A 15336-nucleotide genomic window follows, 5' to 3' on the forward strand; every position below is an offset into this window, starting at 1 on the left:
CCCCTTGACAGCCCTAATTATTATGTCTTTTTCATTATGTATTCACTGACAGTGATTTTTTTTTTTTTTAATATTCTGTTTTCCCAATTTTTTTTTTTTATTCCTTTTTTTTATATTTTATATCACATCCTTTTTACTTTCTAATTTTTTTATTCCTAGCCTCTCATGCCTCTTCCTCCTTCTCGGGGTCAGAACCTGTATCTCCTCTGTTTCCTCTTTCATCCTTCTATTCTTCACCTCCACCCAAGACTGAATCCACCCAGAGGCGTGGCAGCCATGCTTTCAGTGACCACGCCCCCCGCCGACGCTTCTCCTCCGCCAGTAATTCACAGTGCACCTTGTGTGTGTTTTTTAGCCAATAGTCTGGCATGAGTCTCCTCTTACTAGCCAATCCCCTCCTCTAACCGCATTGCTCTACCTGCATAACCCTGCCTCCCAGCGCAGTTCATTTGGAGGTTGGTTAAGTGTGTTTGGTGACTGGTTTTCTGCTGCAGTTTGGATTGGTACTGAAGCTGTATTTGAGTTTTGGAGGCCTCTTTTTGTAGACTTCCATTTCTGAATACCATCAGGTTCATAATGTGGTGAATTTAACCTGCCCAAGAAGCAATTTCCAGGCCAAATAAAAAAAAAAATCTTGTTTGTATTACAGTGAAGAGAAAAATCTTAAATGCAGAAATTCTGTGAATAAGTGATTTAGTATTTTTGTTTCAAGTGTAGAGGAGTTCGCCCTACTTTTATGGTATGTCCAGTCATGGCTTATATCAGCTGTAAAAAGACATTAGTTGAATACATGGCTACTGTAAGACTGTAAATGCCGCTGGCAGGATGATGTAGGTTCAGCGATCCAGTGGCCCGCGAGACTGACGCTAAGCTCTTAATCTCCACTGAGAGGCTCCTGGGGAAACGAAAGACAGAGAAGCAGTGACACTTGCTTATCAGCCGTTTAAGACCTGGGATCATATCCACACTCGTATCTTCAAAGAGAGAGAGAGAGAGAGAGATAGTTCATTAGTAGATAACCTTTGTTACTCAAACTGACTCAATACTGAAGTTTTGTCACCTTTCTCTTCATTTAAAGTACTCCCTGTGGCTTTGTTTACACACTTGGTGATCTGGTCAGATTGTCTTGTATTTGCATGCATTTCCTGTGACCATTGTGATCAGATTTTGATGGGAGAGCCTCTGGTTTTGTGACGTATATACACTACCGTTCAGTGGGAGTGGTAATTCATTTATTCAGCAAGGATGCATTAAATTTATCAAAACTGGCAGTAAAGACATTTATAATGTTAAAAAAGATTTGTATTTGGGATGTCTATTCATCCAAAAAAATAAAAGAAAAAGAAACATCCTGGAAAAAACAGTATCAACAGTTTTTAAGATTTTTAAAAAGAAGAAATGTTTCTTGAGCACCAAATCATCCAATTAGAATAATTTCTGTAGTTCATGTGACACTGAAGAATGTAGTAATGGCTTCTTAAAATTTGTCTTTGCCATCACAGGAATAAATTACATTTTAAACCATGTCAATATTTCTCAATATTGTTTTTACTGTATTTTTGATCCAATAAATGCAGCCTTGGTGAGCATATGAGTAGGGATCTATGACGAATCAAGTAATACAGTCATACAAATTTAATTTCATTTTAATTTATATCGTGTAATGTCACGGAATTTGCCAAATTTTGGATGAATAAACCAAAAGAAGGTCAGTACACGTAGATCAAAATGTGACAAGGACTAGTGTTTGTGAATATTAAGCCGCAAAAATACTTTTTTAATATGACTGGAGACTGCTCTGAGAGTCACTTCTTAAGCATTTTACCTTTTCTTTTGAGAAAAACTATTGTCATATCATGTACAAACAGAAACGTAAAAGTTTCCACAGCAGCCTGTCAAAATAAAAGTTTGGTTTAACTTGAAGAAATGGTGACAGAAATATTACTTAATGTAATGATAGTTATACTATCGTTGATACTTGATCAGACCCCCCGAGGCCGATATTAACACCAGGTGTAAACAGCATCTGTCTTCTTCTATGTCTGTCTTCTGTAATGCTGTGCATGTGATTCACAGTTTCTGCTGTTACTCTTCTCACTGTGCAGTGTTTGTGCATCCAAACCATTGCATTTGCACTCTTACAGCCCCAAACACAGTGTCACACACCTGTGCCACCTGTCAGTCTGTGTCCGCAGAGCGTGAGAATCACAGATACAGGGTTTACAGGGCCTCAGGAGGACTCCTGACACTTTGGTTTGTGGTATTACAGAATGTCAGACACAATCAATTTTTTTTCTATTATATTTCTGTGTTTTTGTAAACTTTCTGTTGTTGTGGTGGTTGTCGTTGTTTTTGTTAAATTTTTTATGAGTAATTGCCCCCTTTTTGTTGTTCTTTTTGGTTTCCAAGGCAACCTTCCAGATGCTTTCTTTCATGGTTTTGACTCCTTTATTGGGGTTTGTAAGTAGTTCTTGCTGTTACTCCTCTGCTTTTATGCACAAACACACACACACACCTGCTTCATTGCCCTGCTGGCCTTCTCCCCCTTGGCAGAGTGCACCTACCACCTGTCTGTTAAGACACTCCGACACTCTCTAGCATAATGTCTTCAATGGACTTGTTGCCTCTTACCTTTTGTTTTGCCCTCTTATTGTGTGTCCTCTCCTGGCGTTTTGTGTCCCAGGCCTCTTTGTTTTGGAGAGAGAGAGACATAAATGCACTCATTTGGCCTCGGTTCTTAATAATTAAAGAGACAGTATTGTTCCTCCAGGCCTTTCAAACAGGGTTTAACGCATACTGCTGCTTAAAGCCAAATATTTATGGGTACGTTTAGCAGTGTTTGGATTCTGACTTCTTATTAGTTTTAATGATACAATTCATTGGTAATATTATTAATGGTATGGCAATTATTAGACTACTGCAATTATTAGACTACTTTTAGACTACTGTCTAAAAGTTTAGGGTCAGTAAGATTTTTATGGAAGCTGTGACGCATTGTTTTTAGGATTCTTTGATGAACATTAAGTCTTAATAAATGGGTTGACTGTCACTTTTGATAAATTTAATGCGTCTCTCAGAACAAAAAAATAATATCTTCGTCAAAAAATCTTACTGACCCCAAATTTATGAACAGTAGATAACACTCTGTTTCGTTATCACAAGCTCTATAAAAGTGTTCTGTGATTAAAAAATGAATCTAAATCATTTGGTGCCTCAGGAGAGCAATGACCTTGTCTAAAATGTGCTCTAATTTTTTAACCATTATTCCAAAATTAGATTTAAGCTCTTTTAATTCCATTTGACAGTCCATAATTTAATCCCAGTTTAAGATTATTGTTTCATTTTATTTGAAACCTGAGTGAAATCATGCACATTTAGAGGGACTTTTACTGATCCTGTAATCATTTTAAACGTTTTTATTTAAATGTTGATTATTTGTCATTAGGGTCACTTGATATAAACTGGGTCTGTGGTATCTGATGGAATAGCACCCAGGTCTCTGGACCGTTGATCACAAGCTCTAATTTCTTTTAGTGTCTCACATTTAGCAGCTGTTTCTGAAGTCCAGGCTCTGTTAACAGAGCGAAGAAACGTTTAAGAGGACTGGTGTCATGATCGTGCTGAGAGACGTTCACTTATGGCCAATTGCAATGGAAACAGTATCTGGAAACGATAGCTTGTCAAAATTAAATGGAAAGTAACTGGGAAATTATGTGCCCTGTATTTAATAGAAATAAATTAATAGTGTTAAATGATTCTGAACTTAATTATGAACTTAAATGTGCCTGTTTGCAGGAAAAAAAAACTGACATGTGCTGTTATCTCAAGCTTATACGAATGCCAAAAAGGGGAGTTGCATTACAAACCAAAGACTTTCTATATATTTACAGCAGGTTCTTGTGAAGAAAATACTGTCTCTTTAAAAACACATATTGCTTTTTATGTGTGTGTGATTGCGTGTGATGATGCTTTCCCACTCCTAGCATGGAGCTCCATGGTCACGCTCTTCCTGCAGCCTGGTCTGATGCATCATGGGAGTTTGAGTTTGTGTGTGCACACGCATGTGTAAAAGAGATGTGAAGCTGTCGACACTTTAGAAAGTTCTTGTCAACCTTGACCCCTCAATGGTCTGAAGTTTTCTCCTACTTCAGTAGTTTGTATAAAAAAAAAAAAAAATAAAATAGAGACTAGGGCTGGACGATTAATCGAAAAGTAATCGAAACCGAAATTCAGACATTTTTTCTTCGATTTTTCAATCCTTTGAATACTTTCCCCAGGGTTGCCAGGTCTGCGAAACAAAACAAGCCCAATTGTTATTCAAAACTTGACCAAAACTAGCCCAGGTGCATTTTTTCCCCAGAGTTTCCCCTTTTTTAACATTAAAACTGAAATGTGAATTTATTTTTTATTTTTTTAGGTAAGACGTTCTCATTTCATGAGATGTGCTCTTTGAATTCAATTGTTCGAAATATAATTTGTTTCCTTAAGGTATTTTCAAACCACATAGAAATGCACTCTTTCATTAGAAAAAATATCCCACCTTTAATAGTTGAGAATATTTACAGCACAAACCTTGTCAGTGAACTATAAGGGGAAACAAGTAAATAAATAAAATAATCATTCATTAATCATAATAGAGGTAAAATATTCAATTAATCAAGATTTTGATTTTAAGTCTGTCGTCCAGCCCAGAAAAATTAATAATTTGGGATCTTTTGCTCATGTTGTTACAATCTGTATGACTTTCTTTTGAAAAACTCAAATTGAGAAGTTGAGCACAATGTCCAAGCTGCTCTTCCACACAGTGAAAATGCAGACACATGAAGAAATCCCCCTTTTAAACTCAGTATAGATATGGTTCAGTTTCTCAGTTTTTGGTCCTGTGATCCATGGCTTTGTTCACTGTCACCATAGAAATGCTAAACATAGGAGCAGCAGCTATGGATACTCAACAGGCTCATTGCTAAAGAGAAAGAAACTGAGATGTACAGGGATCGATTTCAGTCCGAATGTGTTTTATGTCCTGCTGGTCTGGTCGATAAAGTCCAGCCTATGACTCATAGAGGCTCTTGAGGATCCTAATATGTTCCTCTGAACCCCGACAGAGACTTTAATGACCACACTGATGCCCTGACCACTGCTCTGCCGGGCAGCCCCACGTCCAGACAAATAGGGACTCTGTGATCGCTGAACTGCAGGGGGCAATTTAATTTCAGTTCACCCAGTTCAGGAAACTGATGTGGTGTCTTCAGTTCATTCTCTGCAGTTCATCTCCTGAGTCTAGCAAATTGAAAAGGACCTGAGGCCAAATCTGGAATTTATTGGTAAAACTGGTAAAGGAATAGCTCACCCAGAACTGAAGGTTCGATCATTTACAAACCCAAATTACTTCCACTACAGGAAGTCATTTGCTTCTGGCTGCTAAAAATTCAGAATTGTCATTGTAGGAGTCAAATACATTTTAAAAATATATTCAAATGGATAACTCTTATTTTAATGGTAATACTAATTCACAGTATTACTGTTTTTACTGTTTTGAAAAATCTTACCCACCCCAAACATTTAACAAAATGTAGTTTCTTCTGTGGAACACAAAAGGAGAAATGTTGAAGATTGTACAAATCACCTTTTGCATGCAGATACAAAGAATGGAAGTTAGAGCACTGAAGCATCAAAAAGGTGGTCCATATGACTTATTAAACTTTATTTGACTTAGAATTAATTCTTCTTTTAAGTCTTATCTTTTTAGTGAATTATTTGAAAGCGATTTGTGAATTTAAAATGATTGTAAATGAGAACCAGAATGTAATTTTGGGTGAACTATCCATTGAATGAACCCTTATTCAAGCTGAGCAGACAGGAAAACACAGGCTTATTTGTGTTGATCAGTTGCTCTTACATGAAATGGGATTTACATGTTGCAGCTAGCACTTTTAAAATGCAGGAATTGGTAAATTAGTGTAAAGTAGCAGAGCTTTATTGATTCACTGTTAATAATCTTATGCTGTTTGTGTTTAAGTGCTGTGTGTAAGTGTGCTTGTTAAAGTATTGTCCACCTTTTGGAAATTCTAAGAGTTTACCACAGATTTTTGCATCTTGTCATGGTGTTTCTTTACCCTTGCATTTCCTAAAATTCTCTCACATTAAATTGTCTAGAGATTAGAAATCACTAGTTTTTGTTTGTTTGTTTTTTTACATTAGAATAGAAAAACTGTAACACACTTATGTGTTTAATAATATTTGGTTTTAGCATTTGTTTTCTTTATAATATATATATATATATATATATATATATATATATATATATATTTATTTATTTATATATATATATATATATATATATATATATATATATATTTATATATATATTTATATATATATTTATATACACAAAGCTACCGGCGCCAACTTTTTTTTTGTAATTTTGTTGTGCTTGATAGTTTTTTATTAGTTTGAATTTTTTAGCTTTAAATTATTTTGATTTCAGTTTCTGTTGTAGTAAATTTAGCATGTTATTTTATTTTACTTTGTTGCTAAGACAACAATTCATTCTTTAAAAATTTTCATTAAATATTTATATTTAATTTCATTACAGCTTTAATTTAATTAACAATTTCTACAAGCTTTGGTTTTAATACTACTTTTATTTAACAGTAATAGCACTGTTGAGAACAGGGATTAGCAGTGATCAACTGCTCTTTGCATTCATGTGCATATGAACAAAATTCTATATCAATGTTTTCACTGCTAATATCTGCAGTGCTGTGGATGTATGTAGAGAAGCTCCTATCTACGTGTCGTTGCCGACTGTCTATGTTCGCACCACAGGTTCTGTCCACGCAAACTCCATAGCAGCGTCACGGGTGGAGCAGGCGCTCTCTGAGGCGGCCTCTTCCCTTCAGAGCAGTGCTCCGAAACAGGGACCCCTCCACCCTTGGATGACCCTTGCCCAGATCTGGTTGCATGCAGGTACAAAGCTCACCCACAGCCCTAATTCGCATCCTTTTAACATAAGTCATGCCCACATTCTATTGTTACATTGATCAGGTCTGGGTTTAATAAACAGCACATTCTGTAATCTTGCAATAAAATATAGCTTAAGTTCTAAAAAAAAAAAAAAAAAAAAAAAAATAAAAAAAAAGAACTTTAATAGAACACCTTGTTTAAATATGGACAGCTTTTTCCTCACTGGTTGTTATTAATAGCATCTTTTGTCCAAGCAAATACATTAGGAAAACCATATCCAGCAGGATCAAATTTCTCGTCTTGGAGGCTTTTGTGCTGTCTGTAATCAGCATTTACGAATAGACAAGCAATTGTGGTTACTTGTGAAAGTGGCTGAATTAAACTCATTGAAGTTTAGCAAAGTTCTGCTAGCAGCTCCAAGGTCATGGGTCTGATTCCCAGGCCAAATAATACTGATAAGAACAGCATGAATGCACAGTAAATAGGGGTGTGTGGGTGTTTTTCAGCTGGTACCATGGTTGGTTTAGGCCTGTCGTTGATAGCTGACGTCACAAGTTTTTGAAAGCAGTGTTTGTTAGATCCTAGCAGTGACAGAAATTATCTTGTTCACCAAGAGGCAACATTTGCCCCCTTAAACTGTTTTACAAGAGTATTTCTTTTACCTTTATAAGGGTTTTTTTTAAATGGTATGCGTCTGTAATGTCAAACTCATTTTAAAGACTAAAGTTAATTAGAATGATTAGACACCATAGGGCTGTTAGCAATCAAATGAAACCAGGATCAACAAAAGTCATTTGTTCTCTATCAGTGTCACACAGAAGCTGCATGTTATATTTACACCATTTAAATATTATATATATAAATATTATAATATTTAAATATTAAATCATTTTGAAAAATAAATTATACTTTAAATATAAAACTTGATGAAAAAGTCACTGAATCATTCACTCAAACGATTTGTTCAAAACAGCTAATTGTTCAGTATCAGTAACAGTATTGTTAGCTTAAATTATAAAAAACATATAGCAGATCACTGTCTTTATGAATTTATCATTGAATCATTCATTCAAACAATTAGTTTAGAAATGCAGATTAGTTCAGTAACATATGTTATTGTTATATATTTATATATATATATATATATATATATATATATATATATATATATATAATATAATTATTTTTATTTATTTATTATTATTATCTCACTATGCGACTGTTGCAGGTAAGGGCCTCTCCCTCCAGAATGAGGAGGGGGACTTTTCCCTTCGAGCCACCTTTGGAGGCTCAAAAGGGTCAGTTCTATAGACCCCTACATAGGGAGTCACACAGACAAACTGTGTTCAGTTCTATGTTTATTAATATGTTAGTTGTTCATTCCCTGCCGGTTTTTGCAGGGAGGGGGAAGCGCACCAGGTTTCTGAACGGGATGAAAGGGGGAATCACATAGATGCAAAGAAGGTCTATAAAATAGCATCATTTAATGTAAACGGAGTACTCAATCCAGTGAAGAGAGGGAAAATCTTATCAAAATTAAAGAAGGATAAAATTCAGGTAGCATTTTTGCAAGAATCACATCTTAGTGACTCTGAACATGCCAAATTGAATAAATCAGGATTTAAACACGTTTACTTTTCTTCCCATGATTCAGGAAGGAGGAGAGGAGTGGCGACTCTGATATCTGGTGCTGTAAATTACGAACACATATCAGAGCATAAGGATAGCGAAGGCAGATTTGTTATAGTTACAGGCAAAATAGAAGGAATCGTGTTGAGTCTCCTTAATGTGTATGTACCTCCAGGCAGTGACTGGTCCTTTTATAAACATATAATTGATCTAATGATAACAAAAAGTCAAGGGATCTTAATTTGTGGCGGAGATTTTAATATCTGATTAAATCCGAAAATTGACTCATCAAATGGGAAATCTGGGAAACAAATGGGAAAACACAAAATAAGAAACTCTGCAACAAATAAAATAGAAACTAGTCTAGAAACAATTCAACAGTGCTTCCTAAAATATTATAAAGCATTATATTCCCAGCCACAGGGAAGCAACGACAATCAGATCGATGCCTTTTCGGCCCAGATTACCCTCCCACAGATCACTGATGAACAAAATGGGAAATTAATATCTAAAATAACAAAAGAAGAAATACAATCAGCAATCAAGAGAATGAAAGGGGGGGAAGTGTCCAGGGACCGATGGATTTCCTACAGAATGGTACAAAACAATGCAAGATCAGCTAATCCCAACATTATTAAAAACGTTTAATTGGGTTTTAGAAAATAAAAATATCCCCCCCTCATGGAGGGAGGCAATGATCTCGGTCATACCTAAAGAGGGGAAAGATAAATTGGATTGTGGGAATTATCGACCTGTAAGCCTTTTAAATAATGTTTATAAATTATTCACCTCCATATTATCTAAAAGAATAGAACTGATATTACCTGTATTAATACATAAGGACCAGACTGGCTTTGTCAGACAAAGACAGACCCAAGATAACATCAGGAAAACGCTGCACGTTATGAAACAAGTCACACAACAAAAACTGGAGACACTGATATTAAGTTTAGATGCAGAGAAAGCATTTGACTCATTGAGGTGGACATTTTTATATAAAGTACTTGCAAAATTTGGCTTTCATACGACTATAATTGACACATTTGCAGCTCTATACAATAAACCAACAGCTAGAATTAAAATCAACGGAGATCTAACCAATTCATTTATTCTAGAAAGAGGAACAAGGGTGTTGTGCGTCGCCGCTCCTCTTTGCCCTATTTATAGAACCCATGAGTCAATTGATTACGCAGAGGTCGGATATAAAGGGGGTAACAATGAAATCCGGGGAGCAAAAATTGGCCCTATTTGCGGACGATTTATTGATAAGTATAACACAACCTACTCAGACATTCCCAAAACTGATGAAATTACTAGAGGAATTTGGTTTCATTTCGGGTTATAAAATTAATATCAACAAATCTCAAATATTAAAATTTAATTATGACCCACCAGACTCGATTAAGACCAGGTATAATTGGAGATGGGATGCGGAATCTATTAAATATTTGGGTGTTTTATTACCGAGGGACTTCTCAAGATTGTACGACATCAATTACAGCCCATTAAATTCAAAGATAAAATCTGATATACATAGATGGAATGTTATTCCTTTTTTGAGTTTAAGCTCCAGGATAGTCAATCATGATGAATCCTTCCACCGATGTTATACCTTTTTCAATGCCTGCCAGTCAAAATACCATCTAAGCAATTCATAGAGTGGGACAGATTAATAGCAAGGTATTTGTGGCAAGGGAAAAGGGCCAGAATTAAATTTAAGACACTGCAGTTAAGAAAAGAGAAGGGCGGAATGAGCCTTCCTTGCTTACAAGATTACTACCATGCAGCCCAATTGAGATCTTTAGTCTGCCTGTGCTCACCAACATAGACTGCAACATGGAAAGAAATAGAAAGTACGACGTTAAACGGAATTCCAATAACAGCTCTACTGAGTGATAACAAATTACTAGAGGAGCAGGATATCCCAGATGATTCTATAACAGGCAGCTTCCTGAAGTCCTGGCAGGCAATAGTTAAAATTTGCAGATTGGGAGAAGCATCTAAAATTATGAGATGTTGTGCCTATGATTCAGACTTTGCACCAAACAGAATCGATGATAGATTTAAGATATGGATCTCAAAAGGTTTAGCTACTTATTCATTTATCCACAAAGGGGCATTCCAAAGTTTCGAAACCCTACAGAAAGATTACGGACTGGTAAAAGATGATTTTTTTAGATACCTGCAAGTGAGAAAATCTTAAAGGGGTGTTAGGAACAAGTGAATCAGGGTTCCTGGAAGTATTTTTATCATTAATTAAACCCAGACTAAGCATCAAAATTATCTCCAAATTATATAATGCTATACAATTATCTAAACAAGAAAATACGGAATACATAAGTAAGAAATGGGAAAGTGAAATAAAAATGATAATCACATGGGAGAGCTGGGGAAAAATATGCCAGTATGCGGTCAAACACATAGTGGGAGTTTTGCTGGAAAAACATTGCAAGATTTTTTATCACACCCGTTCAGAAACGATACCAAGGCAGTGGAGATGCCTGCTGGAGACTTTGTGGATCTAATGGAGCTAATCACTGCCATATTTTTAGGGACTGCCATGTAATAAGACCTTACTTATACAAACATATAAACAATGTTTTTAATGTAAACATTCCACTTAAATGTGAAACTGTGTATTTGGGTAATGTAGGGTTTGAGACATGGAACATTGAAGATAAAAAACTGCTGGCTATATTATTGGCAGCCAGTAAAAAATCTGTTATGAGGAAATGGTTGAAAGTGAATTGAAAGTGATTGAGTTGAAAGTGATTGAAATAGTTTATGAGATTTATGTTATGGAAAAAATATCCTTTTCCCTCAAAGTTGAAAAAGAAAAATTTTATAAGATTTGGTCTAAATGGACTAAGTATGTAAAACCAATTAGATCTGATTTCATCTAATTGTACTTATGCTTTGTGTAGACCTACCCTCTTTTTATGTGATGTTGTAATCACTGGAAATGGTGCGCATCCCGGGTTCTGTTTTATTTAATGATTGTCTTTACTGGAATAAGTAATGGTTGGTAAAAGAAAATGTCGGAAGGGCAATATAGACAAACTCATCTAAAACATCTGAATCCTTCCCTATATATGTACTTGAAAAACTAAAAAGCTGTAATTAATGTATGTGATGGGAATTTGCCTTTCTAAATAAAAAATAATAAAAATGATTGAAATAAGAAATACCCTAATATAAAAGTGAACTGAATTAAAGGAAATAAAAAAGTTAAAGTTGAAGTACTAAATTACTAAAATAAGAAAATAAAAACTAAAACTGAAAAACTGAAGAGATGAAAAACTTTGAAATGTTAGTAATGATTGAAATTAGAAACAAACTAAAATAAAAGTGAACTGAATTAAATGAAAGAAGTTATAGGTAAAGTACTAAAAATAAAATAAATAAATATATTAATTAAAATAAACTAAAAAACTTACATTGAAATAAACTGAAAAGATGAAAAACTTTGGAATGTTAGAAATGAATAAAATTTGAAATCAGCTAAAATAACAGTGAACTGAATTAACCGAAATAAAAGTTAAAGTTGAAGTACTAAATTACTAAAACTAAAATAAAAACTAAAATTAAATTAACTAAAACTGAAATAAACTGTGAATATAAATAAAATAGTCAAAATATTGATAAACACTAATGGTATATAAATGATAGTAAAACCACACAAAACGTTGGTAGTAAAATTAGAAAAGCATTTGCCAAAAATCCTTTCTTTTGTTGTCTCAGAAAAAGACAATCAACTCAGTTACTAAGACTAATTATTCTTTTACCAACTTGACTGTCACTGAGCCAAGTGAGGGAACCTTAGCACGGCTTGGCAGGGTGAGAAATGTGTCAAGAGTAAACATGCTTAGTAGTCACTTTCCCTGGAGTTTGCTGGCTAAAGAGGGAGGACACCCCTCCAACGGTAATCTCCCATCAGTCTCTCTGTCTCCTATAAAAACGGTTTGAAGGCTGATGATGTAGCTGACAGCCTGTCTGAGAATCACATTTGTGACTCCAGATAAGACATAAACCCCAGAAATGCTTCTTCCACTGTTTTCTCTTTATCACTTATTTTCTCTCTCTCTGTCTTTCCACAGCGGAGGTGTATATTGGAATGGGAAAGGCGGCGGAGGCAACAGCGTGTACGCAGGAAGCAGCCAACCTGTTCCCCATGTCCCATAACGTGTTGTTTATGAAGGGTCAGGTGGCGGAGCTGCGGGGGAATGTGGACGAGGCCAAGCGCTGGTACGAGGAGGCGCTGTCCATCAGCCCCACCCACGTCAAGACCATGCAGAGACTGGTGAGCACATGCTGTTTATCCACTAACTCAAACCCTTTTGCAGTTTTACACTTTCATGGTTATTGCTCCCAGCAATGCAGTGGATTTCAGGTTTTACTCTTGTGGGAACGTTTGGTTGTGTGTTTGTGTGATCTTCATGCTGAGATGGAGAAAAGAGGCAAGATCTTGTCCAATGTCAGTATTTAGCTGACAATGAGTCCAGGATGTGGAGACTTGTCAGAGGAAGTGTGTGTGTGTGTGTGTGTGTGTGTGTGTGTGTGTGTGTGTGTGTGAGTGTGAGGGTGAGTGCTGCTGTCTCCGGCTGTGGGTCTTAATAGTAAGCAGAAATGTCATGTCTTATAAAGGAGCTCCCCTGTAGTAGACAACAGCAGGAGGAAGTATCGCCCCGTCTGTCAAATCTCTCCCTCTCTGACTTTCTTTTGTGTGTGTGTGTGTGTGTGTCTGACACTGTTCTAACAGCAGGACAGTGGAGGGTATCTGAAATCTCAGAGCTGTTCAGACTACATTAACCCTCTGTGTACTATAAAGAATATGTTAGAAATTACACATTGTGCATTCAGACCAGATTTTATGACATTGTCAAAACAAACACAACAGATAACTTTATTCTTATAGAATTGATTTTGACACATTTGACAAATCAAATATGAAGAACAATGTGTATTTACAGTACAGAAACTGGAAAAAAATATCAAATATTTTTTTATTTAGTTTTTATTTAATTACAAATACATTAAGCATTTGAATAATACAGTTTAGTTTATAATTCAGTTGAATATATTTTAAATTGATTTAATAATAATAGTAATTTATTTCTGTGATAGCAAAACTGAATTTTCAGCAGCCAATACCCATTACATTAGTCTTCAGTGTTACATGATCCTTCGGGAATCATTCTAAATTATATATATATATATATATATATATTTATAAAGAAAAAAAATGCTAAAAAGAAATATTATTAAACACATAAGTGTGTTACAGTTTTTCTACTCTAATGTAAATATATATATATATATATATATATATAATTTAGAATGCAATGCAGTTATTGGAAATCTTTAATATATAAAAATAAATGAAATATTTTTCCCAAACTGCTTTTTCAAAAACCACTGATTATGTAAACTATAATTAATATTATATGATTAATATTGTAATATATAAATAATATATGTAATTATAGTACATTTGTTTCAAAATCAACAGACAGAATGCTTTTTTCTTTCTTTCAGTTTTTCTATACAAATTGTTACCAAACACTGATCTATATCTGTTATATTTTATATCTTTTATGTATTGTCTGTTATAGATCATTCGTTACTAAACAATATTTTAATCATTCTTTTATAACTATACAATATAATATAATTATACAATTTCTTAAAGTGCCCTAATTAATCAACTTAAAATGATTTTTTAATTTGAGTCCGATCTGATTAGCAATTTTTTAAATCAGTAGGAAGATTAAAATTCATCCAGAACTCAGTCTTCTATTTCCTGGCATCTGTATTTTTTTCTCTTTTGATTTGTCTGTTTTTTTGCAGGGTCTGATATTGCATCAGCTGCAAAGGTACAGTCTTGTGGAGAAGATCTTGCGTGATGCGGTGCAGGTGAACAGCACGGCCCATGACGTGTGGAACAGTCTGGGAGAAGTGCTGCAAGCGCAGGGCAATGACGCAGCCGCAACCGAATGCTTCCTCACTGCCCTGGAGCTGGAGGCCAGCTGTCCCATCTTACCTTTCACCATCATCCCCCGCACCCTCTGAGACACTCACCACCCTCAGAGTGCTCACCACCGACAAAACCTCTGTCCGTGAGTCATGCATTACCCACAGCCCTTAAACACACACACCGAAACTCTTCTTCTGTCCTGGAATGGTTTTCCCGCCCCCTCCAAGCTTTTTATCAGTTCTCAGATGTGGATCTGCTGAACTCTAATCAACACGGTTAGCACTTTTCCACACTGCTTCACTCTCATAGTTTTCCCCCTTCCTATTCCTTCCTTCTTTCTGTGCTAGAATTTCCACCGGCTTCTGTATAGTAGTGGTGTCGCTCACCCTAAAACCCCGCCCCCTCCAGCACTCCCATTGGTCAGTTTCATACTACAGTACAGGTGGACCAATGAGGAACCTTTTCAAGCTGCTGTCACAGTTCATCAAACCATGGTGCTTCCCAAAACATACAATCTTGAGATTCTAGTACCTGGGTGTCATACGAACCAATAATAACACTGACGCAGAGACGGTCAAAAGTGTATATGTGTGCCGTGTGTGTTTGTGAGTTAAATGGATGGTCAGAGTGTGTGTCCTTTACATGTGCTGGTATCAAGGATATCCCTTCCTTTGTGGCGTGTGCACAGGTGTTTATTTGACACACTGTTACAGTGGATCCCTGTTACATAAACACATGTAATAAAGGTTGTGTTTCCATGCAGTTGT

The 15336-nt window shown here is 35.6% G+C and overlaps 1 protein-coding gene across 1 annotated transcript in view; it reads left to right on the plus strand.

Moving 5' to 3' along the window:
• The window catches only part of LOC132113382 (tetratricopeptide repeat protein 7B-like), a 38049-nt gene extending 23029 nt beyond the window's left edge, over positions 1-15020 (plus strand). The window contains exons 17-21 of the mRNA XM_059521167.1: positions 102-321; positions 2410-2460; positions 6829-6969; positions 12693-12895; positions 14443-15020. Of these exons, the coding sequence (XP_059377150.1) occupies positions 102-321; positions 2410-2460; positions 6829-6969; positions 12693-12895; positions 14443-14664 (837 nt within the window). The 3' untranslated portion in view covers positions 14665-15020. The remainder of the gene's footprint in view (positions 1-101; positions 322-2409; positions 2461-6828; positions 6970-12692; positions 12896-14442) is intronic.
• Positions 15021-15336: the final 316 nt, after the last annotated feature.

The sequence above is a fragment of the Carassius carassius genome, chromosome 32 (genome assembly GCF_963082965.1).
Source record: "Carassius carassius chromosome 32, fCarCar2.1, whole genome shotgun sequence".
In the NCBI taxonomy this organism is placed as follows: Eukaryota; Metazoa; Chordata; class Actinopteri; order Cypriniformes; family Cyprinidae; genus Carassius; species Carassius carassius.